The sequence below is a fragment of the Neopsephotus bourkii genome, unplaced genomic scaffold, assembly GCF_033783945.1.
Source record: "Neopsephotus bourkii isolate Nb327-2 ecotype Australia unplaced genomic scaffold, CSIRO-AGI_Nbou_v1 NB_53, whole genome shotgun sequence".
Lineage (NCBI taxonomy): Eukaryota > Metazoa > Chordata > Aves > Psittaciformes > Psittacidae > Neopsephotus > Neopsephotus bourkii.
Window position 1 is genome coordinate 5,137,373 of NW_026900570.1, and position 26,279 is coordinate 5,163,651.

Genomic DNA, 26,279 nt, shown 5'->3' on the forward strand with positions numbered 1-26,279 from the left:
TGGTCTTCATGAAACTGCCTATTCTTCATTGAATTTAGTGTCTCACAAAATTATATAAATCTCTATTTCAGCATAGTGACAAGATCTTTATTAAACCACATCTGAATGTATTTCTGAATTAAATGTAATTACAGTATCACAGCAATTGTTGGTAGCAGGTCTCAACAGAGGAAATCTTACAGATATTATTTTGGTTCTGTATAGAATATCTGAAAACATGACTCACTTGTACTGTGACTGGTCATTTCCTCCAACATCTGGAGATCGTAACTTCTGCAGTAAGATTCTTATTATACTAATGAAAAGTATAAAATTCACCTGCAAAGAAAACAAATATAATGGTGATTTCTTACTTCCTCACTCAGTGTGCAGCAGAAAGAAATGCCTATCAAAGCAGACATATCGGCTCAGCAGTGGGTGTTGTGTGCCTCCTGCCAGAACACATCAAGTCCTACACTGTTGAATCTATTGTCTGTTTTCTGCCTCGCTAGTTTTGCTACGTTCAGTGCACCTTTGCATGGCCACGATTTCTAGTCTGTCTGGCAAAAGCCTTTGAAAGCCCTAGCTGTCAAATTGCCCTCCTTCCAAAGTCTCAGCTGAAGGCAGGTTTCCTAGAAAGATGGGACACTGGATGTGATTTAGTGCAATCAAGCATTGTCCTAAATTCTCATGAGGATTCACGACCAGAATCCCAAAGGAAAACGTGAGTCCTGTACACCATGTTGATCTTCTGTTGCCTCCCACCTTGACATTTAATATTTTCTGTCTGGCAGTGTTCATGGCCAGGCTGGATGGGGTTTTGAGAAACCTGGTCTAGTGGGAGGTGTCCGGCCGAAGGCAGAGGGATCGGAACTGGATGAGCTTTAAAGTCCTTCCAACCCAAACCATTCTATTATTCTATCATTCTGTGAACTGAAGCCATGCCCACTCTGAAGAGGCACCTCAGAACTTGCTCTCACAACACTGTTTACTCTTGGGTAATAACCTTACAGGAAGTGTGATATTCTAAGCAGTGAAATTTTTGGAGTTAACACAGAAATCAGTGGAAGAGAGTGAATATGGTATGAAGACTAAGCAGACTTCTTGTTAAATCTGATGTGGTTAAACTACTGTTCCTTAAAAACTTTTTCTTGATTTCCTCCATCTTTCAAAAGTATATTCATGGCATCATCCTTGCAATCAGGCTCTATTGTACTCTTCTTTTCTTCACTGTTCTTCCTTCTCTTAAAGATTTTCAGTATCAGCCACACCCAGAGTTTGCTTTCATGCCATTACATAAGGCTGTCAATCAGAGTTCTCAGCTTAATTGTTCTGCTCTCCTTTATTTTCCTGAAATTCAGATTCTTTCAGCGTTTTCCTGTGTTCACCACACTGACTACTTACACAGATGTTCTCCCTACTGCTGAAGACATTTTTTATTCCTGGTCACCCTTGTCACCATTCTCTTTGAATCTTCCAGTCTTCCTACATTGTTGAGCAGACTGAAGGCACTGTGTGAATGAGTAAGAGGAAGCGACATCATACTTGTTTTGAGAAAAATCATGACTCTCACAACACCTATCCAAAGAACTTGCAATGATCTATTTTCTTTGTTGAATGGCAGGCACACTGGTCTCATTACTCAAAGATTTGAATCTTCAACTTCTATTTTTCCTAGCAGGTAATAGAAAACGTTGAAGCTTATCATGGTGTACGTATATTGAAGATTATGTTCTCATTAATGCTGTGTTTTTCACCCAATTTTACATGTCATTTCATTAGTTCCTCTTGCTCTATGAACGTATGCTGTGCAAAGTTGCCACAGTGAACATGCTGGTTGTAGTCTGACGCTTCAACAAGGTGCATTACTTAAAAGGGTGAGTATCACTGCTTTTATAACTACCTTTCACAGCTTAACTTCCCAAATGCAAATTGTAGTTGATCAAGCAGCTGCAAAATCATCTAATCAGGGAAGGAAGTGGCTTCACACACTACACGCTGCATAATCACTTGGTGATCCTTAGTTGTTCTCAACCCTAAAACATGCTGTTTAGGAGAAGAAACTTATCTGTAAGGAGACAGCATATGCTAAACATGTCCACCCAGCAACCCAAAAAAGGTCATTTGCAAAATAAGTTTCGAATATAGTGGACTTTTGCTGACTGACCAGTACTCCATTTTCTTAGCTCAGAACTCATTCCCCAGTCTTTGCTAAGATCCAGCTGCAATTCAGGTCTGTCAATAAGCACTTGGATAACTTCTGATAACTTCTGGGACTTTGGAGAAGCACTGCTTTCTGGCACATGAAGTCTCAGCTGTCTACTAGGTAGCTGTTTAAACTGAACATCCAGAGAACAGACTTTCATCTTTGTATAAACATCACGTAGTTTGTTTTACTTTCATCTTTCAGAACATTTTCTTCACTCTAGACTATACCCCATTCTCCCTCTCCTTTGAGGTACACTTTCTGTCTTCATGGTGTATTTCTGTTGCATGCCCATTTCTTCATATCATAAAGTATCTTTTCTATGAGTCCTTATGTCATTTCACACGTACGCCTATTCTGCTTTCTCTTTAAACACTGTAGAATTCATTCTGATGAAGATGATAAGTAGTGATCTCAAAATGATTTTCAGCTGGCACAGAGTGAAATGCAAGCCCAAGCATAATGTGCACTCTTGAAATCCTGTGTAATCTAATAATGCCCTATTTTTTCTGATGAAAATGTTAAAAATAAAACAAGTGTATCTGAAATTTATTAATTTGCACTGTGACTGTTTTCAGAAATGGGCTTATAACCAGAGTATATTATGCCCAGAGTAAATGAAACAATTTTATTTTGCTACTCCAGTAGTTCTAATGAAAGCCACATAAGAAAAGCCCCAAGAAGCATTCTCAAATGATATTCTTTGTAAATACTTCATGTTCAATATATATTTCAGTAGGCTACCAATTGAAGGAAGATATACATAGGCATAGTTTTTTTTTATGGCTACAATAATATCGAATTCTCAATTGCAGGACTGTCTACACACAAAATCAAATTCACAATTCACTGAAGTATAATTAGATTTTTGCCCCCCCCATCCCCCCCAGCTCATAAACGAGAGAGATGTTAAAGAAAGAACAACATACAAATAAAAGCAACTGCTCATTTAATTGGAGGCAGATAAATTCTGAAGGCAACAAATTTTAATGGCCTTGGCATCTGTTTAACATTTCTCCTACAGCACAATTTCTTTTCATTAAAACAGAATTCTTGCTCATCTGTAGCTAGCAGTGAAGAATAATGGCTATATGCACTGCACAATGCTGAACTGATCTATAATTCATGCTTCAAAGTTTACTTACTATAATAGAAATTAAAATTGGTATTCGTATAACCCACCAGGGACCACCATGCTCATTTGTATCCCAGCAACTATAAAAAAGAAAGAGGGAAAATGATGTTGACATTAATATCATCTGGCAAGCAAGACCTGTAAGGAGAATTTCTTATACACAAGTCAAAACACACTAAAATAATGCTTGTTCTATCTTAGAATTTGGCATTCAATCTTTTCCTGGTTTTATTTCCCTGGTTTTAATATGCATATTCTAATTAGCTAAAGCATCAGGCACACTAGACTGTACCATTAAAAATCATGGAGTACACTGGCCTTTAGGGAAACCAAGCTCAGTTTCACTTTGTGGAAGGACGCTTTTCCAAAAAGCACTTAATACCAGCCTCTGGCTAGTAGGAAGATCTAAATCAACTGACACATAGGTACAATTGAAATGACATAATTCTTAGTGGGATATTTAGGTTAAAGATGGCTGGAGCTGGTTTAGAAAAATGAGAGATTGAACCTGAAACTTTGTCTGAAAAATGGAAAATTTAATTTTCACTGTGGGCTCATCACTTTTCATCCAAATACTCTCGGAATAAGTGCTTTGAAAGATTAATCTTAAGCAAGTGCAATATCCTTCAGAGTTCCTCAGTGATCATACTGACAAAGGAAAAATGAGTTAGTCTTCAGTTTACATGATAAAGGTCTTGCAAAGAAAACTTAGAAATTATATAGGACTTGACTGTTCACTTTAATTACAGAATCAATTGAAAAACATTAGTCAGGTTCAAAAAAGGAGTGTGAAAACTATTTGTCCCACCAGCTAGGAATGCTCTCCCATGCCTCAGGGGCAGCAGGAGCATCAGGTCTCTTCCTACAAAATTCTCATCTCAGTTCCACTTCTCCATGCCAGAAGCCATGCCTACCTCTAGTTAGTCATGGTTTTACCTGACTTTGTACATCTTATACATGTTTACATCACACTGCTTCACTTCTGGGAATGCAGTTTAGATATACACTAAGTTATCCAGATGTCAATCTTTTGAGTTGCTAGTTAGCAAATAGGAATGCCCCACACCTTACTGCGCTGTATTACAGCACTGAACCCAAGGACCCCACTGCCATTTTAAGTATTACTATGACTTCCAAAGCAGATAGCTTTAAATATGGGCCTCAGGGGGCAACATTAGTCATAACCTATCTCTTCCCTCTCCTGCCCCTAGAGTTTTTCAAATAAACAGCAAGCATAAGCAAAACGCTGAAGAGCTCCTAAACTCCTGTCCCTTTATTGCCATTTCTGTGCTCGTCCCTTTCAGAACAGCAAACTAGCTTTGAGTAAACACCACCATACCCAAAGCAAGGGTTGTACTGGTGCAGTTGGAGGCTTTAAAATTTCTTTACCCCACAACTTACCCAGTGTCCTCTAAAATAATTCGTGTCACTGTCCACGTAATAATGAATATGGTAGGAATTCCTGGAAAATTCCAATGAGGTTTAGAGGAGGATCACAAAAATGTAAGTCCACAAATCCAACAAACCAAACAAAAAACCCCCCAAAACCAGTTCAGGCTACTAGTAAATTATTCCCCAAATATACATCATACAATGAACAGTTTAGTGAATGGAAGGAGAAGCCCGTCTGACGCTATGTGATGTAAGCAATGTATTACAAAGACTGCAGGGGTTTTTTTTATGACAATGCAGCCATAATGACTAATACCCAAAGAACATGCCTTTCTTAGGCATCTTTCAAGCTGTCACAATGACCTCCAGATAGATACAAGTTATATATTCCCAACACGCTTCCAAGGACTACACCATAAACCCCAAGCGTAAATCATTTCATAAGGAACAATTTCCATACACTAGTTTATTCCTGTTTCCCAGCAATACCTAAATGTTTTTATGACCACCTATTACTGGAAACTTTAAAGTGCTCCATATAAATACCATTTCTCTTTCTGGAAATGAAAGGAATACATGTATTTAAAACCACTCGGACAATATTACTGGGCTTTTCAAAAATGTAAATGTCATAACATAGCCTGTGGCTGTGCAGCTTAACTTTCTACTTCCTCCCAAAGTAGGACAGCCTGAGTGGTATGTTTTGAAGTGGCAGTCCTTGCACCATGCTATATCCTGAACAAGCCCTAATCATCGTGCTGATTGGCAGAGGTCGGAGCCATGCCAAGGAGCAAGCTAGCAGTTATGCCTCAGCAGTTTTGTGCCCACTCTCCCACAGTACAATGGCTGTAACCTATGGTGGAAATGAACTGAGTAACTAATGAGTCTGATGAGTCACCCAACAGAAATGGTGTGATTACCTTGGTATGAAATACTGAACCTGACTAACATATTCATACAGATAAAAGAATCCAATTGGAAGATGGTTCAGTTCTTACCCCATCCAATCAGCAGGTAGATTGTGAAATGCCTGTTGGGGGAGAATATCAGCACAAGGAGGATGTGAAGGTAAAGTCCTTCAACTAAGAGCCAGTAAAAGTTTGCCATAACACCATACTGAAAAAACACCAAAATAGCCTTGCAGCCCACCTGCAATAAGAGAATAAGGATCAAAGTTGTTGCAGGTAAGATGCTGTGTTATTCTGTTATATAGCTATAGATCTTAACTCGCCATGTAATACTAGTAACCCAAGTCCAGTAGAAATATTTTTCCTCAGTCAAGCAAATTGAGAATTGTAAAAGTGACTGTATTTATAAGAAAGAAATGAATAATAAAAAATTATTTAGATGGCTCATATAAAATTCACTCAGAAATTTTGAAAACTTCATAACATAAATATTGTAAAAGGTGTAACATAACATAAATATTGTAAAAGGTGACAGTTATCAATAAATGCAATAGTTAATGACTGGCTATTATATTAAATTATCATCTGCTAAATGGCTAATAAATATATTAAAATCCCAGCTGACTTCCTAACATAGTAAAACTTAACAAAGAAACTGCTTTATGAATTTTTCAAGGATAATGGGAAATTGAGTGAAAAACATAACTTTTCATGATGAATATGTAGACTTAGAAGAAAAAGTGGAATGGACTTCAAAAAATCATGTTTCCCCTTTAGAAAGTCCTTTAATGTTTCTTAATTAACAAAACACATAATCACGTATCAGAAAATGAGGTCCCAATATACTTATAGTCTTTGTGCTGCCCTTCAGAATTAACTTTCAGCTGTCTGTGCTGATGATGTTCCACAGTGCTGGCTGCTGTTACTTTGTACTTTCCAGCAGGGCTCTGAGATGTGAGAATTGAACATAATGTTTCTGATGAGACTAAGCTGTGAAATGTGATGATATGGTGAATGTAACAGACTAAACAGTATGGACTAAATAAAACTTGTAATTTCTGCCTGCTTTACTCCCTTCCCCATTTTAAATCCCCTTCATGCCTCCACTGTTTCCGTTAAAATTCTAAGTAAGCCAAATACCTAAGTAGGTAACTTACTCTTTTAGTGATTGATTCCGCTTTCTAAATATAGGTGTCTATTACAAAGTGAGATGCCCTCGAGCACTCCAGTCACCAGCTGCTAAGCCAGAAGGGCATAGACCTCCTTGAGATACTTCTTTGTATCCATCAGCCTCTTCTGGTGTCTCAGATATCTCAGTGCATCTCAAGTTATATACATGCTTATACATGTGCCTGTGGAAATGCGTGTATTGCCAACTAAGTAAGAGCCCAAAGGCTTTGATTAATTTTAGCTGCATAATTTTAGCTGCCTACAAAAGTAACTAGCCAACTAGCTCCTGATCAGCTTATGAAGAGAGACAGGCATGTCCAGAGAAAGCCTTAAAGCAGATGAGATAAACTGTTCAGTGAGAAAGACATAAGCCCAGAGAAACAGTCATCTCAGTCTGTAAGACTAATCTTACCTCTGGATTCTGTATCCATTGAAGGGATATCCATTGCAGATCAGTAATGGGCCAGAATATTTAACAAGGAGAAAATAAAACATTTCAAAATGCAAGCTGAAATTTGCTTTTATGCTTATGATTACTTACCACCAGGTTAGAACCTAAAGTCTAAAATTTTTGTAATCTCTTTTAAATTCTAATACCCCTCTGTCTTACATTCTCAATTTACATACAAAAACCTCACATCAAAATGTTTTCCTTTTTGAGAGTCCATTGGCTAATCTTTCACGGACCTAAGAACTTTTGATTACCCTTGGCAGTCTGCCTACTAGCTACTTTGCCTTCCTTGGCTCTACTAACTCAGAGCCTATTTGTCTTCATTAGAAATACCCCAGATTACAAATTCTTACATATGGCTGGGTAGTCACTGCTAAGAACTTTATACTTTGGGACAATATGGTTTCATTGATGTAGAAATATCTACCTTCCATTTTTTTCTCACAAGCTTAAACTGCAGTAAATTAAATTCAGAAGGTATTCAGCAGTATTTGTAAGATTCTTCACAGCACTTTTCACTGAAACAATGGAGGCAAAAAATGCAGAATGTCACATAGTGAGGAGTCTTTTAACAGCAAGACTTGAGATTTTTCTAAACCCTGTGCATGAAAATGCAGTAAATAGATTGCCAAGAATGCAGATGACAAACTTCTGTCATAACCAGAAAGTATAGACAAGTTAATAAAAACACCTCCTACAAATATTTAATTCCATGACTCATTTTGCTCTCTCCATTGACACCTGTCCAGTTCCTTGACCACTGACAGAGCTGCTGCAACACTCCCAGACAAAACTGCCTTTAACCATTTCCAGCTGATGGCACTCCTGTTTGCCTTAAACTCTCCCAGCTGATAAATACGGTGGCCATCTTTATTCTGGGCTATAACTGGTAATGATTTCTTTTAGCAGATGATGTGCTGTCCCTTTATGAACTTGCATGTTTGTAAGTAACTTCTCTTACTTGTGTTTCAGCCTTCTTTCCTTGGCTATTTCTAACAGACCATTTTGCTAGTCATTATATTCTCTGCAGAATTGTCTACACTGCCAGATTAGTATTCCTAAACATTTAAAAGGAAGAGGGAGAAAAAAATTAGTGACACAACAGTATTGTACCAGGTAGCAAATGAGGTTTATTACCCATGAGGTTTGATCCTCTGGACAGTGAGCTGTGTTGGAGCTGGAATAGAGAATATCATCCTTGACTAAAACAGAGATTGCTCTCAGAATGAAAGAGAGGAACAGGTTCAGATGGATGTAGTTCCGAGTGCAATGAAGTTTTCTAAGAAGAGATTTAAAAACCAGCATTTTAGATTTTGAGTCAGAAATCTCTTGAACAGACTTCTACTACTTTCCAGTCATTTCTTAGTAATGTGAACCCTTTCCTCTGTCATATTGACAGTGATGCCTTGCTGTTTTCTTTTATCACCATTCTCATCATTATTGTGGGCTGTCCAAAATACACAAATGAAGTATCTCTTACTCCTTTTCAGCAGACCAAAAGATCCCAGTGTTATTTCTCCCACACTTCAAATATGCTGACAATAAATATAGATTATTATATCCATCTGTGTGTGCACTCATCCCAGTTTTTTTCTTGCAAATAAAACTTTGGTTATCCTGGATATATTTCAGACATGCTCTCACTTACAGTTGCTGATTTGATGTTTAATTTAACTCCTGCATTTTGCTACAGAATGGTTTTTCATCCTATGATGTGAGAGTATGTAGGAACAATTCAAAATGCATTCAAAACGCATTCAAAACATTAGATAGCCTATCTTTTCTATCCAGGGAGATGCAAAACTTGTCTTTAGTCCAGCAGCTGCGTGAAAGCCTGACAAACAAATGACGAATCAGACATCCCAAGTAAGTGTTCAGGGGAAGCAGGACGTAAATTGAGGGCTTTTCACTTAAAAGACATCCCCTTCAAGATCTTCCCATGTAACAGAATTTTTATGTTTGGTTTTTTGTTTTTTTTTTTAATAGCAAATCCCCAGAAACCAAATTGCTAAGAGGATTTTTTGGTCAATAGCAGCACCTTGAACTGCACCTGGAAAAAAGCCAGAAGCCAGGGCAATTTAGCAAGAGCAGGCAATGGAAGAGTGAAGATGCAATAGGATGTTATGGTGGTGTGCACTGGCAGCTTCCAAGTAGTCTCTGCATTTTGATTTCTGCCAAAGAACCCTAAATAATCCATTCTAAAAGTATTAAAGCAAGGATACAGTGAGTGTAGGGAAATAAATAACAAATCCATCTTGCTAACCCCCAGCTTGGCAAAGGACATAATACCAGACTGAACTTAAAGCAGCTGTCAAAAGTCCAGTTATTGCTATGGCTATGCATGTCCTTTGCTGAAACAGGTTCTGCGAAAAACTGAAATACCACTATTATGTTGGACTGCAGCGTATGCTCCTATGGAATTCAGAAATACACGCAAGCTGCAAATGTGAGGAAAACATTTTTCTTGAGTAACTAGTTTATATGATTAGTTCTTCATCCAGTTAAGTAGCTGAAATAATAAATGCGGGATACATACAAGGCTGTCAAACCAATATTTTGGAGGTAGAGAGCAAGAAAGTATTTTTACTTGGCGTATGTGTGATGATTCAGAATAACAAAGAAATGCTGTTAACAATAAAACAAAAGCTATCATGCTTATTGCTTTGATATGACTACCTCATGATACATAACAACCATATGAAGAACATTTACAAACAGTTGATGCACGTGAGAGCACATCTTACTGAAGTGATGGAGAGTCAGACTGTTCTACTTGGTAAGAAACGTGTGTCAGAGAAAGTGACATTTGTTTGGAAGGTTTTGTTACACAGGAGTAACCCTGAAGGTAGTAAGGTCTACAGTAAAACCCAGAATGTCAGTGTTATATAGAAATATGCTGTTCTACAATTTATTGGAACAAATTAACCTTTTTTAAAATACCTGAAAAATAGTATTTATTTTCAATCATTTTTATCCCCACTTTTCTAAAACTTTATATTAAAACAGACATTAAAAATGAAGAAATAGCAACTTGCATTCTAAGAAGAGTAAAGCAACTTCTTTTGGCTAAATCAAAATGACTAACTTTGCTGTTTATAAATTAAGTTTGCAGAAGGAAGAATGTGTCTGAAAAACTGGCAACCTCCAACACAAAAATATTGTGCTGGAAAGTTACCAATTAGCTCTAATTATAATAAGTAAATAGAATATTATGTGGGGAATGGCACCATAGTAACTTGAAAAATGCTGTCAGCTTAGTCTGGCAAGGTATTTATAGATATTCACATTTTAAGTCTTTGTTTTGAGGTTAAAAGATTAGCCAGTTATAAACTCCTTTCCTTTTACAATTCTTCTAAATGTGTCCTTTACAGATATTAATAATAAGAACCCACATGATGTTTCTGTGAATATTAAAATCAAGGCCAGTTCTTTGGAAGAAATGGGAAGCAGAATATTGCAACTGCATGGAAAGCTTCAGAAACAACTCTTCTTTCCACATGGTTGTGTCTTTCATGTGCTTATAACTGATATTGTGAACAACTGAAAAGACCTGAGGCTGTACCTGTTCTGCCAGACAGTACATAAACAATATCTAACGGACTGCAGAAGTTACATTGTAGTACCTAAAAAAGAATTTCCACTTCTTTGTCATAAACACTTTACCTACAATTAATTAAATTCATATTACTCCATGTTTTCTTTCATTAAAAAACCTGCACATATTCAGTGTAGAAAAGTGTAAACCCGATGCTTTTCCTAAATATCTGAGCAATCAGGCAAAGTTAAAACCGTCTTATTGCTGCTTGTATTTACTCATGAAAGTACATACCTGAAAAGGCAAAGAATTATACTTCCTGTTGTAAGAGCAATCAGAGATACGCTGTGTCCAAGGGTATAAATTGCCTTCACCCTTACATAGAAGTTGACCTGCACAGAAAAATATATATGCAGAAACCACTTAATGGTATGTAAAATTGACTGTAAAATGATGTAATTTTCCACTAACTACCTCTGAAGGCTAAATAAGTACCATTATTTTCACTTTTTGCTCTACAGTACAGGATGAGAATGTTTCATCTTCATTCCAAAATATTTCTGCAATGCAACATCCCAAGCCAAATGACCTCAGTAAAGAATACAGTCTCAGGAACTCAAAACTTAGCCACACAAGCTGGTACAATTTCAGCTGATTGTCCCATGTCACACAAAGCATCAAACTTATCAACTTCCATAAACACGATCAAAGTGGGAAAAATGAGCCACAGTTTGAAGGAATGTATTATCTCTGAAAGACAGAATCTCTCTCAGTCCTGCCACAGTGTACTTTCTAATGCATTTATACTTAAGTTTAATTTTAAAGGCAGGCTTAAGTATCCTTAATTTCCTAATATAAATGTTCAAATACTTTATTAAATGGTGACCCAAATAACCTTCTTTAGCAAAGTTATATGCGAAAACTTGGAAAGGAAATTTTCTAACAGAGGAAAAGCAGGCTGAAGTGCACAGCCCGCTGATTAACTGCAATTATCTGTACATTTACCAGCTACATATTACATTAAATCCTTAAGAAAAATAATGGTAAATATGCTCAGAATTAAGCTGCTTCTTCATTTGTGCCTACAAAAACATCATTAGACTGACATTATTTTCCAGTCAAGGTAGGCAAAATATTAAAACTGTGAATTTTTTTACTATGCTATGAAAATAAAGTTTTTAATAGCAGTGTAGAATGTGCTATGTATAACAGACAATTGTAATTCTTAGTGCACATGGCTATATCACTCACCTTCTCGAAGTGTTTGTAAAAAGTAGCAAGGAAGCAGTACTTAAACTAAGATTGTAAAAGGAAAAGCAAATCACTTCATATATTTGTTTTTATAGCATTTAAAAGGCCGAGCATAGAGGTAACTTTAGTAATCCTGATTCATGATAAAATTAGCTGGACATTCACTTAGCAAATGGACTTAATGAAGTTTCCAGCGCCATCAGAATGAACATGAGAAAGTTCCTCACTTAAAATCCTAAAAAAAGGTTGCCTTTAAAAAACAAATTGGTGTCCCTGGCTACTTAAAATGTTAAAACCTGAAGTATCACTTTACTTCTCTCTATAAAGAGTCTACTAGATATCTGTAGAGCTTCACTGCATTGCTAGGGACTCTCTTTGGGCATAAATTGTAGGCTCTATTTCATCTACTGTTGTGTGTCTACACTGCAAATATAAATACTCAAGGCAGTGCAGGGTCTCTTCATAGGACCTTCTAGGAAGCACATCTTGTATCTATGTAAGCAGTCAACATTGACTGCATTGGATACATTTTTACAGACAATAAAGAGGCTCTACAGTCACTAATTCAAGTGTAGCTACCCTAAGTGTACAAACACTCGCACTTAGATGCCCCTCAAAGATCCTGGTTTTCCATATGAATCCTGTGTTTGCTAAATAGGACTTTAAGTAGTCCAATATTTCTTGAATAATGTTTCTAAAATTGTTTTCAGATACAATTCTTTTGGCCTCCCCCCTTTTTTTTCCCTCCCAAATTTAATGTAATTGCACACAAAATCAGTTCTGAAGAACTGTCCTTCAATTCCCTGCTAGAAAGGCAAAATTATACTCCCCAGTTCAGTTCATTTTTGGGCAGCACTAAAACCTGTGCCTATAGACAAGCACTGCAGACCATCCCTACACTACTTTAATTTGGTTTCTGTCATAGCAAAAGCGGCATCAGCCTGTCTTCAGGCAATTTGCTGGGAGGAGAGTGATAAACAGTACCTCAGCAGCAATCACAACAGCCCATGGCACCAAGAAACCACAAATACTTTGGGTATCCTCTTTCATTTATACAACCTGACCTGCTCTGCAAAATTATGGATAAAGGATGCTTCGATAAATGACTAAACAATCTGGCAGTCTCAGCCCTCCCCCCTCAACAGTATTATGCAAAAAAAAGGAATTCTATTTCCGGAGCTTGTCCACATCAGGAGTTGCAAATACACTGTAAAGCTTACCAGTCATGCACAGCAGTTCCACAATGTTTTATTTGTTACCATCTCCTTGGCATTTGCAGACCCCTCTTCTACTGAGTACATTTCTACTGAGTGTACAAATAGAAGCTTGAATGGCCTCTAAATCAAAAATTCTTAACATGCACCATGTAAATACCATAAACTTGAGGGAGATAAATATCATTTACAAAAGAAATCACAATGGCAAAAAAATTGTGCTGTTTAAATAGAGAGTGGAAGACTTCTTGCTCACATTCACGGAAAAGAAATTATTTGCAGAGATACACTTTTAATAGTAACTATGATGTTGAACATCATATTACTGCAAAGCAGAAACACGGGTGTGCCAGATATCCTAAAGCAATGCACAGAACACCTGGGAAGAGTGCACACAGGGACAACTTTACACCCTTCCCACCTTCTTGTCCTGGGAATACTAGTATACCAAGTTGCTTAAAAAATCCCAACATGTTAAAGTAACCACTGGCCTCCTGTCACTTGTATTCTTTAATAGCTTTCAAAAGGAAAGCACTTAAGACAGGACTTCTGGTGTAAACTGTTTCCTGGCCCTTCATAGTGCCCAGTAGAACTGATTTATTCCCTCCTATTCAGCTTCCTTATTTATTGTTCTAGAAATCACAAAGCAACCATAAGGTCTTTTTCTGATGTTGAACAGCCAAAGTGTGCTATGAGTCGATTTTAAGATCTTCTCTGAAGACAGCCCTAGGTTTGCCTAAGGAGCAGAAATAACTTGAAGTGAGATTGATACATGCCAACTAACACATTTGCTGTTAAACAGGTAACTAAACTGACCGAAGTATATACTTTTCTGTATATACTACAGAAAAGCGTTCAGATTTAAGATTAGTTCCTTCTGGCTAGATATTAGTCTTAGTCCTGCAACCTCCTTGCTTCATTAAAAAACTCTCTTGTGCTGAGTCTCACTGCTGACACTGGGGTTAGGCCTTTGCCCTGGGTTTGGCTGCAATAGAGTTGATTTCCTTCACAGCAGCTTGTGTAGGGTGCTGGTCTGGATTTGTGATGAAAACAGTGTTGATAACAGACTGATGATTTAGCTACTGCTGAGCGGTGCTTACACAAGGCTGCCTCTGCTCCTCACTCCACCCCACCAGTGAGGAGGCTGGGGAAGCACAGGAAGTTGATAGGGGACATAGCCAGGACAGCTGACCCCAGTGGACCAAAGGAATATCCCACGCTGTATGACACTGTGCTCAGCAATAAAAGCTGGGGGAAGGAAGGGGACGTTTGGAGTTATGGTTTTCATCTTGCCAAGTCACTCTTATGTGTGACAGAGTCCTGCTTTTCTGGAGATGGCTAAACATCGCCTTGCCAATGGGAAGCAGTGCATTAATTCCTTGGTTGGTTGTGCTTGTGCATGCAGTTTCGGCTTTACCTGTTAAACTGTCTTTATGCAAACCCAGGAGTTTTCTCCTTTTGATTCTCTCCCCCATCCCACTGTGGGGAAGTGAGTGAGTGGCTGCGTGGGGCTGAGCTGCCTGTCAGGGTTAACACACAACAGCCTTGAGCTCCTTTTTCTGCAGTTTTTGCAAAGAACTCTGCACACATAAGATACACAGAATTTATTAGGAAGCTGACAGTACTAGAAATATTTATTTTGATGCAGGGATCCTAAAAGTATTTGAATTGAAAAAAACCCCAACATTTAGCTTACAATAAAGATATTAGTAATTTTGATTACAGAATTCTGTTGCTAGTGACTACTTATCCTGTATTTACATGAAGCATTGAAGATTCCAGAAACTGTAAGAAGTAATTTCAACTTGCACATTTCCTTTCAACAACAGAAAAGTAGTTATTCTGAACATGTTTGACATTTCTGAGAGCTCATTACTCAAGTCCTCAGCTTTTACCTGACACTGAATATAACATTCATTTCTCAAAAATGAGTCATAACATCCTTCACTATTAATTCAAACAAAGGGTTTCTGTATCTACTGCAGAGAGTGGATTTAAAGACTATACTATGGGTGTATGTCCTTATGGTTCTGAGTGACTAATCCAGGCTGTAGAACACACATAAACACCAACATACTACACATCTTACTGTAGTATATAATGATTCAGTTAAGTGGTATCAGAACCTTTACATTTAATATCTTAAATATCTTAAATCACAGACAGTCCAAAGTGTATTCTGCCTGTCAGAACAGAATACCTCAAGTCATTGATATTTATTATCACTGATATTAATACATGAAGGAAAAACAAATGGAGAATCAAACATTACCTTTTGGTGGAACATAAGTTCCACTGACACAATAAGCAAACTGTACCTATTCGCTTAAATCTAATCATCTAGCACTACTTGCAGTGCCCTGGGATATCTAAAACATGTGGCACCTCTTTCCAAGAATGGCTGTGGCCAGTCAAATGGCACTTGATACCTATGTTTAGGCAATAACACACTAGTAATTAGACACCTACATCTCTAATAAATATCTAACTTTAAGAATTTGGATTTGCAAGTTCATTTTCAGCCTGTCAGGGTTTAAAATATGTGGTAAGAATGTGAATGTAAACAACTGGAAAGAATTTTATGAGTCTGATTTTGTTGGTACAGACATGACTGAGACCCAAGAAATTTGTTCTAGCACCTGCTCTGATATTACACCTACTCTTACATAGCCAAGTAAGTGCCCACCGGATAAGAAAACCTGATGTGTAAGGTAAGAGGATTCACATTCGGCTTTTACTCTGAATAGGTAAAATAACTCTTCCAGTTATTTCTTCTGATGCAATTATCTGCAATTCAACAAGTTTGCCGCTTATGAAACAGTCAGTACTTGTGTTATCATATAATTCTGATCTATTTATTGTATTTTTATGATGTTAGTAATCCTTTAAAAGGCCCAAGCATACCAGATCTAAAGAGATATCATATATTCTCATTAATTTTTGTCTTGCCTTGAAAACTTCTGGTTAGATAATATATAAATTGTCTGGTGCCAAGTATATCAAATTTATATTTATGTTTAGTCTGCATTGCCTTTGCTCAGGTTTTCCTTATTTTTGTCCATTCAGAATGAATCACGCTACTCCTGCATCTTTTCACCCTCTTCTTCATGTCCTAGACACAGCACCTATTATATGGTCAGATATTAAGAACACAGTATCAACTGATTTACAGATTTAATGATACACAGTCACTATAGTCTTTATATGGCATGCACTAAGATGTTTATAGAAATGATTCTGGACCAGAGTCATTACTGGAAAATCGCAGTCAGACCAATGTTCCCATGGGAAAGCTTTGATTCTGCTTATATGTTCTGTGTTGTTTCATGTCAAGAACAATTTGAACTCAATACATTTTTTACTTCCTCTCTTCTTGGAATCCATTTCACTGAGTAACAACACTCAAGTTTATCTGGTTTATGTAATTCAACTGAGTATTTTTTCCATTTTTTCTGAGGAATTACTTTTTTTTGAGATCTCTATAAAGTTGATTTTAGGATAAGTAATTTTGCTCTCCTGTAGATGTTTTCCATGTGCATTATTACAGAGTTCCTGTTAAGTTAAAATAAAGTGCATGAATACAATTAAATTAGAATAAAATGCAGGCTAGTACTGTACAGTAAAGAAACATATGCACTAAAAGCCACTGAAATCTGCACCATTCTCACGATAGGGGCTTTAATATGTAAACACAGCTCTGTATGCATTCAGATGATGTGTATTTTCAAAGTCAGTTACAAAATAACATAATTCAAGTAAACATAAATAAAATTAAATACTATGTTTGTCAATTCAGCTTACTTCAAAACCACACAGTAAAACTGACTGCAGTTTTTGGGTAGCCAGAGTTTGAGCCTTAGTGAATTTTTAATGCATTGCTTCTATTGCAATTTATATTTATTCAAAGGGAGACACTGGTCAAAAGGAGTTGCTATTCTCGCCAGATCTAAAATGAGCACAGAGCACGCCATGAGTACAGCTCCAATTCTAGCTGCTGTGAGCTCCAGACATTATTTGTGTTCAAAACACCCTGTGTTTTTCTCTTCAAGAGTATCTTTCAGAAGACAATACTGCAGAACAATTTTATAGTATGCTATTAAAGAAATTCAAGATGTCTATTTCAAATCTCAGCATTGGGCAGTTTGAAACAAGCCCAATGAAAAAATTTGACTTGTTTATTTATTTTTTTTTAATTTTCTTTTACCATTCCATACCCTCTTGAAAAATCTGTCTAGGTTTTATTTAAAAAATATGCCACTGGCTGAATCTTTTGAAACGGGACCTGTCTTATTTGTATCTGATTTCAGAATTTTTAATGAAGGATAAAAGTGAAGCCCCACATCAACTTTCTAACAAAGCATCAGTTGCCCAGACATAGTGGTGTAACTGTGGCTCTAATTTAGCCTCTAGGCATGTGCTCTGAGCTTGACAATAACTGTCAGGCAGGCTGCAAGTGAAATGACTCCCGTCACTTTGTCCCTCCAGGGAGAATAGAAGAGGTTGTCTTCCAACGGAAAACCCACATTATTTAAGGCAATGTTTCTGGCATTCTGTACACACACATGACCCCTACAACAAACAGCCTGACTAAAATCAAAACAAGAATCCTGTGTACTTTTAGTCCAGCACAACAGCTGTCAGTGTCAGCAGGACTGAATCTGTCTGCTTTGCCAAACATGAAAATAGCTATATGGAGGTGTAAGTCAGGATTGCAGCTAACCAGCCCGAAGTACTTTGACGTTACCTTAACACTGAACATATAGTCAATTTGTTCAAAGTAGAAGCAAATAAGAAATAATTATGCAATTGAAATTATTTTCTCATACAACACAGATTTTTAATTATTTTCTTTTCTGCTCTTGATATTGTAGCTAATGAACATACTCCCTTCTTTCAGACCACTTCACTGGCATAGAATTATAACAATTAGGTATCTTAAGTGTTTTAAAATTTTCTACTGATCAAAAACTAACCCTGCTTCTCAAACTATTGCAAAGCTAAGTAAACACTACTACATTTTGAATCCATTACATTAAAATGATAATTATTTAAATGTAGGCATTATGATTTTCAAAACCAAGGAAAAAACATCAATTTCTTAGCAGCAAGCACTTTATGAGACTCAGCATCAAAGAGGATGCAATCATACTGCTACATAAATTTCCTGTATGAACGTAAGACATAGAAGTTGCTTAATTTGCTTGTAAAACCTCTGTAACTCCTAGTGATTCTACAAAACAGTTGGGAAATGGTGTTCTGAACTTATATATTTATTTAATATACAGGACCCCCAGAAAGACAAATAATTAAATTCTGAAATGTGTTGTGGTAGTTGAAAACCAGGAAATTATTTTAGATCAATACTGACTCAGCTATAGCTATTAAATATTTGTCACTATTTTGTATTTTACATGGTACCATTTAGAAACAAACTCTTTATATTGTATTGCTGCAAAAGAAACAGGCAAACCAATACCAAATCTGACAGCACATAGAAATCAATGTCTGTTATGTGAGATGCTCATATTTTATTTCTTACTTACTATTCTCTGTGAACTGTAATTAGTCAGGTCTCAAAAAAGCTTTAGTTTTAACTTCTGGGCTTAATTAAAATATTCAAGATGGGCAGGACTAAAATGAATGCAAAGAAGGTATGCATTGAGCAAAACAGAACAACAGACTGAATACCAAAACCCCTTTAGATTTTTTAACTGCATTCAAAGCTGATTCAAGTCATTCATATGAAATGATACGAGATATTCTGCAAGTCTAACAAACCTTGCAACACTGGTGAGAACAGCTGGTCTCTGCAAAATATCCGCATGATTATCTGAGCAATACTGGTTCCAAAACTGAAATCCAACGATTTACTTTGGAAGTTTTGGGGAAAATATTCACATTTCTCCCATTGAAATAAACTCAGTTGGTGGTTAGGCACAGCAGACATCAGCAGCTTTCAGAGCAGTTTTATAGAAACTTTTACAGTCTTCTTTCCAGACTATAAAGACATTTCTTCTTTTTTAGTGGCTACATAATGTTAACAGGTTTTTAAAGGGCACAGAAAAACACACACAAAAACAAAAAGGATTGGTTAAAGTTTGTGTAAGTAGTGTGATCTTCAATACAATTTTTTAAAAACCTATTCTTAAGCACACTTGTGTTTTGTTTTCTCAGGACAGACAGCCTTTTCTGCTAATGCTTCCTTTAAAGTTAGTTTCATGTTATTTTTACCAAGTTCAGGAGACAGAAGTCTTCTGTATATTTACGTAACAGACATAGCACAGAAGCTTCCTGAGCGAAGTTGATAGGTACCCTGTGGGTCTTTCAACCTCAGCCTTGGTTTGGAAGGACCTCTAGGGGTGAAAGGGTAAGTCAGTGCTGAAGGGCAAAATGCTCTGAAGAAAGTTTAGACAGGGTGCGCTTCTTTGTCCAAAGGACTTTTGCTATTGACCAGAAGTCACCCTTAACTTAAAAGAAAAAACTCACACCTCTTTAATAATTTAACCAGAAATATAACTGATCACTAAAGTATTCATGATCATTATCATCCTAAGTGACAGGAACATCCTAGGATATTCCTGTAATAGAATCATAGAATAGCCAGGGTTGGAAAGGACCTTAAGATCATCTAGTTCCAACACCCCTGCCATAGGCAGGGACACCTCACACTAAACCATGTCACCCCAGGCTCTGTCCAACCTGGACTTGAAGACCGCCAGGGATGGAGCATTCACAGCTTCCCTGGGCAACCCATTCCAGTGCCTCACCACCCTTACAGTAAATGCTGTATGTAACAGAATAGTATTCACAGATATTACTTACAACTATATTAAAATTTGTGATCTTACATTTTCATGATACATGTGTCAGACCACACTCCATAATATCCAAATATTTATTCTAGAAGAATGTATCAGAAAACCTCACACTGTACAAACAACGTAAAATCAGGACTGGGACTAGCAAATGAGTTCAGTGCTTTAGAAACACTGAAAGAAGTAAATGCAAACAGAAGTGGAATAAAGAACCCTAGCTCTTTCCTTTTGCAAAATTAATAGCACAGTAGACATTTCTAAAATCCTGTAGTATTAGACTAAATATAAACAGATAAAGAGATGGATTACATATTGTGGACAATTCACTTTTTTATGAGCCACTTCTACACATTTTTGAATAGTGTAGAGAAAAATAGAATTTATTAAAAATACCTACAATAAAATTGGTAATCCTCATGGTATTTAATAATCTTTATACAAGTAATTAATGATAGCCCTTTTCTGCCATTTTTCTCCTTCAATTCAGCCTAATCCTAAACATCACCCAAAACCATGTGACTAGTATTTCCTGAAGTATCTCTTAATAACAGTAGCATCATTCATTTTAACTATGTCAGTAAGAATATCTTCATATTCACAGTTCCCTAGCCCCAGTGGGAGAGATTACAACTTTCTAAATGCACAAACCTTCAAAGCTGCCTGTATAAGTGTGCACCAGCATATGTGCATTGGTGAATGTGAGCATCCTCACTGCAGTATCTTTGGACAGTCTGCACCTAATAAACAGAATTCCCAATGTGCTCTGTCACAGAGAATATCAGCTTATACTCAGGCCTAGTCCTTCTCACTTGAAGTCAATGGAAGATGATTTTGTACTTATGTTAAGAAATACTGGTCTCTTAATCACATCTCACAGAAAAAGTAATGAAAAATGCAGAATGTAATGTCAATATATATAGCATGAATTACAGGTATGCAGAAAAGGCATTGATAGATGGATGCCCTGCACTACATTTTGTTGAGAGGGAAGGATTCAATTTAGACTCGATACAAACAATCCATTAGTCTAGTGCAGTGGTCCATTTCACAGACAGTAGTAATGAATCTGTTTTCTACAGACATTCAGGACAGTGCTTTTGTCAGTCCTGGCCTCACTGCCTTGACTCCACTTGTCTTGGGTAAGGCATCTGCACTGCACAGTGGGTAGCACACCTGGGATGTTGTCTCTGAAGAGTAAGTGAGTGCTTCAGGAAACCAGCCAAAGAGGGGATACTTCTTCCATAGATGATGCTTCTAGTTATGCACAAGCTGCAAGAGTATCACTACATTTAAAAGTCGGGAGGATCTTCCTCTCCATGATTTTGTCTTTGTATAACCCTATGCATTCAAATCACATAGCCGGTAACTTGTATACATTGGGGTTTCTGTGTGATCTAATAAATCTTGGACCAATTCATGCTAAAATTAGACAATGCTGTATTAACAGATCCAATCATTATTTTAAATAAAGTGGACACATTTCAGTCCTTTACATTCTCCAGGCAACTTCCCATATATTAGTAATGTTGACAGAGAGCTTAATACTCTGAAGACAGCCAGGACACACCTCTAGCTTGTTCAGCCTAGATAGATGTCGAATTATGTCAAGGAAAGGTTGCAGTGAGGTCTGGGTTGGGTTAACACACCTTGATGTGTGATTCTAGCATGTCAACTCAAGCTAGACATTTTGCCATTGTGCTGCCATGAGCTCAACAGAAACATAAAAAAAAAAGGACAATCATTTGAATAACTGATATACCTGAAACTTTGTTGAAGGTTAGCAGTAGCTACTTCACTTATAGGAAAGACACTGGAAAGAAATAAATGTTTAGATTTGATGTGATAATGCAAATTGTTTCTTTTTATAGAACCTGCTAATATATCACTTGACATGGAATAAAAATTGAATGTTTTAATTCTGAGCAAAATCAGTGCAAGCTGTGGAAGCAGACAAGTTCTTTCAGCAGAAAAATAATAGATTACACGCTTATGGTATTTTTAAATAAACTTTCCCAATTCAGTGCATTTTCCACATAAAAAGTCGGTACCTATTAATAAATTGCTTGTTCAGTATTTGCTCACCAATCTCTATCATTTAGACCTCTTCTAGAATATTCAAAACTGCACCAACAGATGCATACCTGGAAAGATATATATGTCTGTGTGCATGCATATATAAAAAGGAATATAAAATATGCATACTGTTGCATGACATTTTTGTGTCAAAAACAGTTTGTATACAAATCCTTGGGATTTCATTTTTAGCTCTTACTGTTGAAACTCTACATCAAATAAAAATGAATTACACTGATATATGTTGAGTAAAGATTTTTTGTTTTCAGGTGCTACCACTGAGCACTAAGATGCAAAATCAAGAGAGTATCTTTCTCTGTAACAGCCGGCTGACGCAGAACCTCAAATGCCTCCAGACATCTCACAACTGAATGACACTCGTATTTTTTATATTGTCTCCCATGAAGAGGCATATTAAAACATATGCTTTCCTGTTTGCCTTTTCAGATTTTATTCTGATAATCCTTGCCTATCCTTTAATCATGAAAAAAACAATAATATTTGCACAGGAACAGCCTATCTTCTGACAAGCCAGCACTTCTCTATCCACTTTCTGACTTGTCAACCTTAAGGTTAGAAAAGAACTATGGTCTTGTTCCACTGAAACAGTCAGGCAAAGAATATTCTTTAAGTAATGACACTGGTGACTGCTTGTAAACAAAATCTTACTCTGTTAGCTTCAGCAGGAAAACAACCAAGAAATAGGTAAAATGTGATGGAAAAAGGTACCTCCCTCCAAAAGAAAAAGATACAGTATCTGCAAAGTGAACAAATTCATTTTTCCATTTATAGTGCATTTAAGATATCTTGATAGCTTTTTGAGCTACTTCTAATTGCTAATGTAATTTAAGTCCAACATGAATCTACAATAATTCCAATTACATAAATACATTTTACTTTACTTATAACTTAAACACATACTATCAAGCAAGTGGTGCCTGTATTATTAACAGATTAGTACAGTATTAGGATTTGTTATAACAATCTTCTAGAAAGAACACAAAGCAGATCATACTATGCACAAGCCAAGGAACACTGCGGTATTAGAAATGGAGATGCATTATTGCAATTACAAACTGTTTATAGCCTTGAACTTCAAACAAGTACTGAATGCTACATTTGAAATTGTATCTTATATGGCGTTTGCAATCCAAGCATATGACAACTGCTATCAAAATTTACTACAGATTCTGTAAAATTTACTACAGATTCTGTAAATTTACTACTAATTCTGATAGAGGAAAATGGGAATTGTTTAGAAGCAGAGTATGTCTGATAGCTGTATTGAACGCCAGCACCTACATGAATAGAAGAAGTATTTTTCCTACCTTATAATCATCTTCATAGTCATTATATCCACAAGTACTTAAGATGTCAGGAAAAATATCTGACCACCCATTAGTTGTACAATTTTTGCTAATATTTCCTGTAAAGCAAAATTTGAGAGTTGAAATCAGTAATATTCAAAAGTCTCCTCATCAATGAAACTTTAGACAACTTTATTTTGTCATTCTCTGAGCAACCCTGCTAAAGCAACCCAGCCATTTTATTCATGTGCTCTTCACTCATATTATTTTGGCTTTTACTTGTGCTCAGAGTTGCTTTCTCATTAGAGAAAATCAAAAGTAATTCCAAGCTGTGATGGCAGGCTTCTGCTTGGTATAAGACCTATTTCTGTTATGGCTGCAAAAGCATTAAATATTTTGCTGTTTTATCTAAAGTATTCAGGGGACAGCCTTTCAGCTTACTTTATTAAGGGGACAATTTGTAGATAGAGTAATTATATACAAAAGTAATTTAAGTGAGAGTTGTTCTAACCAGCTTTTTAAGCTTTTCTGAGAAAGCAACACCAAATCATCTACTGAAGAGTGATAAAAGCTTTTTTATGTCATGGTGATGAATTACTGCTACAGCAAATTTTGGCAGAGTTGGTAATGCACCCTGAAGGTCAAGTTATGTGATAGAAGAACGAGGAAATAAATATTCATGTTGAATCTCACTCTTTGAACCCTTGAAACAATGTAGTCCAAGGAATGTACAGGAGATGTATGAGGCTGGTTGGAAAGGAATTTTGAGCATTTATTGATTTCGGAAAGGGCTTTCTGATCAAAACTGAGAGAAGTTGACTCTCTTCCCAGATGAAGTCACTCTGATATGGGGCAACCCATGATTCTGCTCCTTACTTTAATCAGTACAAACTAATGTGCATACAATATGGAATAGCTTCCATTGGGGAAAACTGAAGAGTCCCATGTCAGAATAAAGAATAGTCATTAAAATTATTATAATTTGTACTTACAGTGCTAAATCTTAAGCAACTTGCTGTTAACTTTCTTAGCACAATTTCCATATCCATGATACCTGCAATCTATAATATCATACTGCTTTTGTTTGGAGTCTGTAACTAACTTAAAGATGCCTGGTTTTCACTGCACAAGAACAATTTTATGTGTCACGAATCAGCTCTGGCCAAGAATAACCAAACGTGTTTCTATGCACTGCAAACTAAAGCCTTTGTGATTTTTATCTTGCTGATTGGTTACTGGAAATTCTTCTTTGTATAAAGTCTTCGGTGGAAAATCGTAAATACCCCATAAATGACTGACCAACCGGTAACCAAATCTTTCTAGTTGGTAACAAAACCTTGACCTCAAACCACAGTGTCTCCCCAAACAACAGGCCCACTTTTGCCATTTGGCATAGAGATGGCATTTTTTACAGAAAATGTAACCTATTTATAAGCACTGAAGAATCTTCACTTTAAAAGTGCTTCCAGATTCTCTGACTAGGCAGAGCAGAGGAGTAGGTTAACAGAACCACAATGTGTGTCAAACACAGTTTCACAAGAAAAACACACTATGTACTCAAGATGCTGAAGTATTTTGTACTGCAAGTACTATAAAGGCTTTTTAACTTAAAGACAGGCAATGTTCTATGGAAGACATTGCTTACTTCTACACCATTGTTTCATGCGATTAAGTATTTCAGACGGCTACCTCATTTCAAACCTACAACTTGACACACATGAAAAAAAATTCACAGAATAACTTTCTGATACCCATATACTTACATCATCATGTGAAATACACAATAAACATTACAGGATAACAGGACTGCTTTTACAGTAAAAAGTCACAGTATCACAGTATCACAGTATGTTAGAGATTGGAAGGGACCTCAAAAGATCATCTAGTCCAATCCCCCTGCCGGAGCAGGAACACCTAGATAAGGTCATTTGACATGAAGTTATTACTAATCCATAGAGTGGGATGTTTAAACTATAACCTTGACCATCACAGAAGAAATTAAGAGCCAGCTCTCCAGAAGCTGTAAAGATGAGAAAACAGCTGCTTTTTTAAATTCCCTATTTAAATTAAGAAGTCCATCAAAAAATTAATGATATTTAAAAGCCTACTTGTGATTTGGAATATGTCTATAAAAAATAAGGCAGTCTAGATCATCTTGTAATAGAATTTTAATTCCTCTTAAAACCTTGAAAAACCTAAACATACATCCCGCAAATTTGGCTAAATAAAGAGTCAGATTTCTTGTTTAACAACATTGTTATAATTTCCTGCCATAAGACCCAAGTGAATAAATTAATTATATATTCCTGAGTATAATCAAATTATAAAGGTTCTGAGATACTTATTCAGATCTTAATTGAAACAGGCAAGCAAGATGCTTGTTGTCTTCCTTCTCTGAAATTTTAGAAATACAAGATTTAAAAAATCCTCTTAATTGAACAAGTACCTCTAAAAAACTCCTGTGTTAGTTCCACAAGCAAGAATGAAACAGGTAGCTATAAAAAAGGTGTATGTGGAAATCTACAGCAAGCTATAAAAAGGAAGTGGTTTTTCAGTTGTAATGACACCATACCCAAGTGAGATTGAGTCGTAAGTGCTGTGAAGGTTTCAGAATTAAATATTTATTGCCCTTTTTTAATAGGAAAATTAAAATGCTTTGAAAGATGCTATAAATTGTTAATTCAAATGTCCAAACTCCAGAAAGAGCATACATGCCCTAACTTCTGGCAAATAGAAGCAGTTTGATTCAATTCAGATTTTAAAATGTTGATATTATTAGTTTGCCTTGTGTCATGATAACACCTTGCTATCTTCATCTGAGTCATTTGAATACTTTTATAGAT

At 36.4% G+C, this 26,279-nt stretch overlaps 1 protein-coding gene across 1 annotated transcript in view; it reads right to left on the bottom strand.

The window, feature by feature from the left end:
- VIPR2 (vasoactive intestinal peptide receptor 2) overlaps positions 1-26,279 on the bottom strand; it is a 47,848-nt gene that overhangs the window by 5,719 nt on the left and 15,850 nt on the right. The window contains exons 4-10 of the mRNA XM_061349544.1: positions 23,458-23,555; positions 11,071-11,168; positions 8,379-8,520; positions 5,711-5,861; positions 4,722-4,782; positions 3,331-3,400; positions 227-318 (exon numbers count right to left, since the gene is read on the bottom strand). Of these exons, the coding sequence (XP_061205528.1) occupies positions 227-318; positions 3,331-3,400; positions 4,722-4,782; positions 5,711-5,861; positions 8,379-8,520; positions 11,071-11,168; positions 23,458-23,555 (712 nt within the window). The remainder of the gene's footprint in view (positions 1-226; positions 319-3,330; positions 3,401-4,721; positions 4,783-5,710; positions 5,862-8,378; positions 8,521-11,070; positions 11,169-23,457; positions 23,556-26,279) is intronic.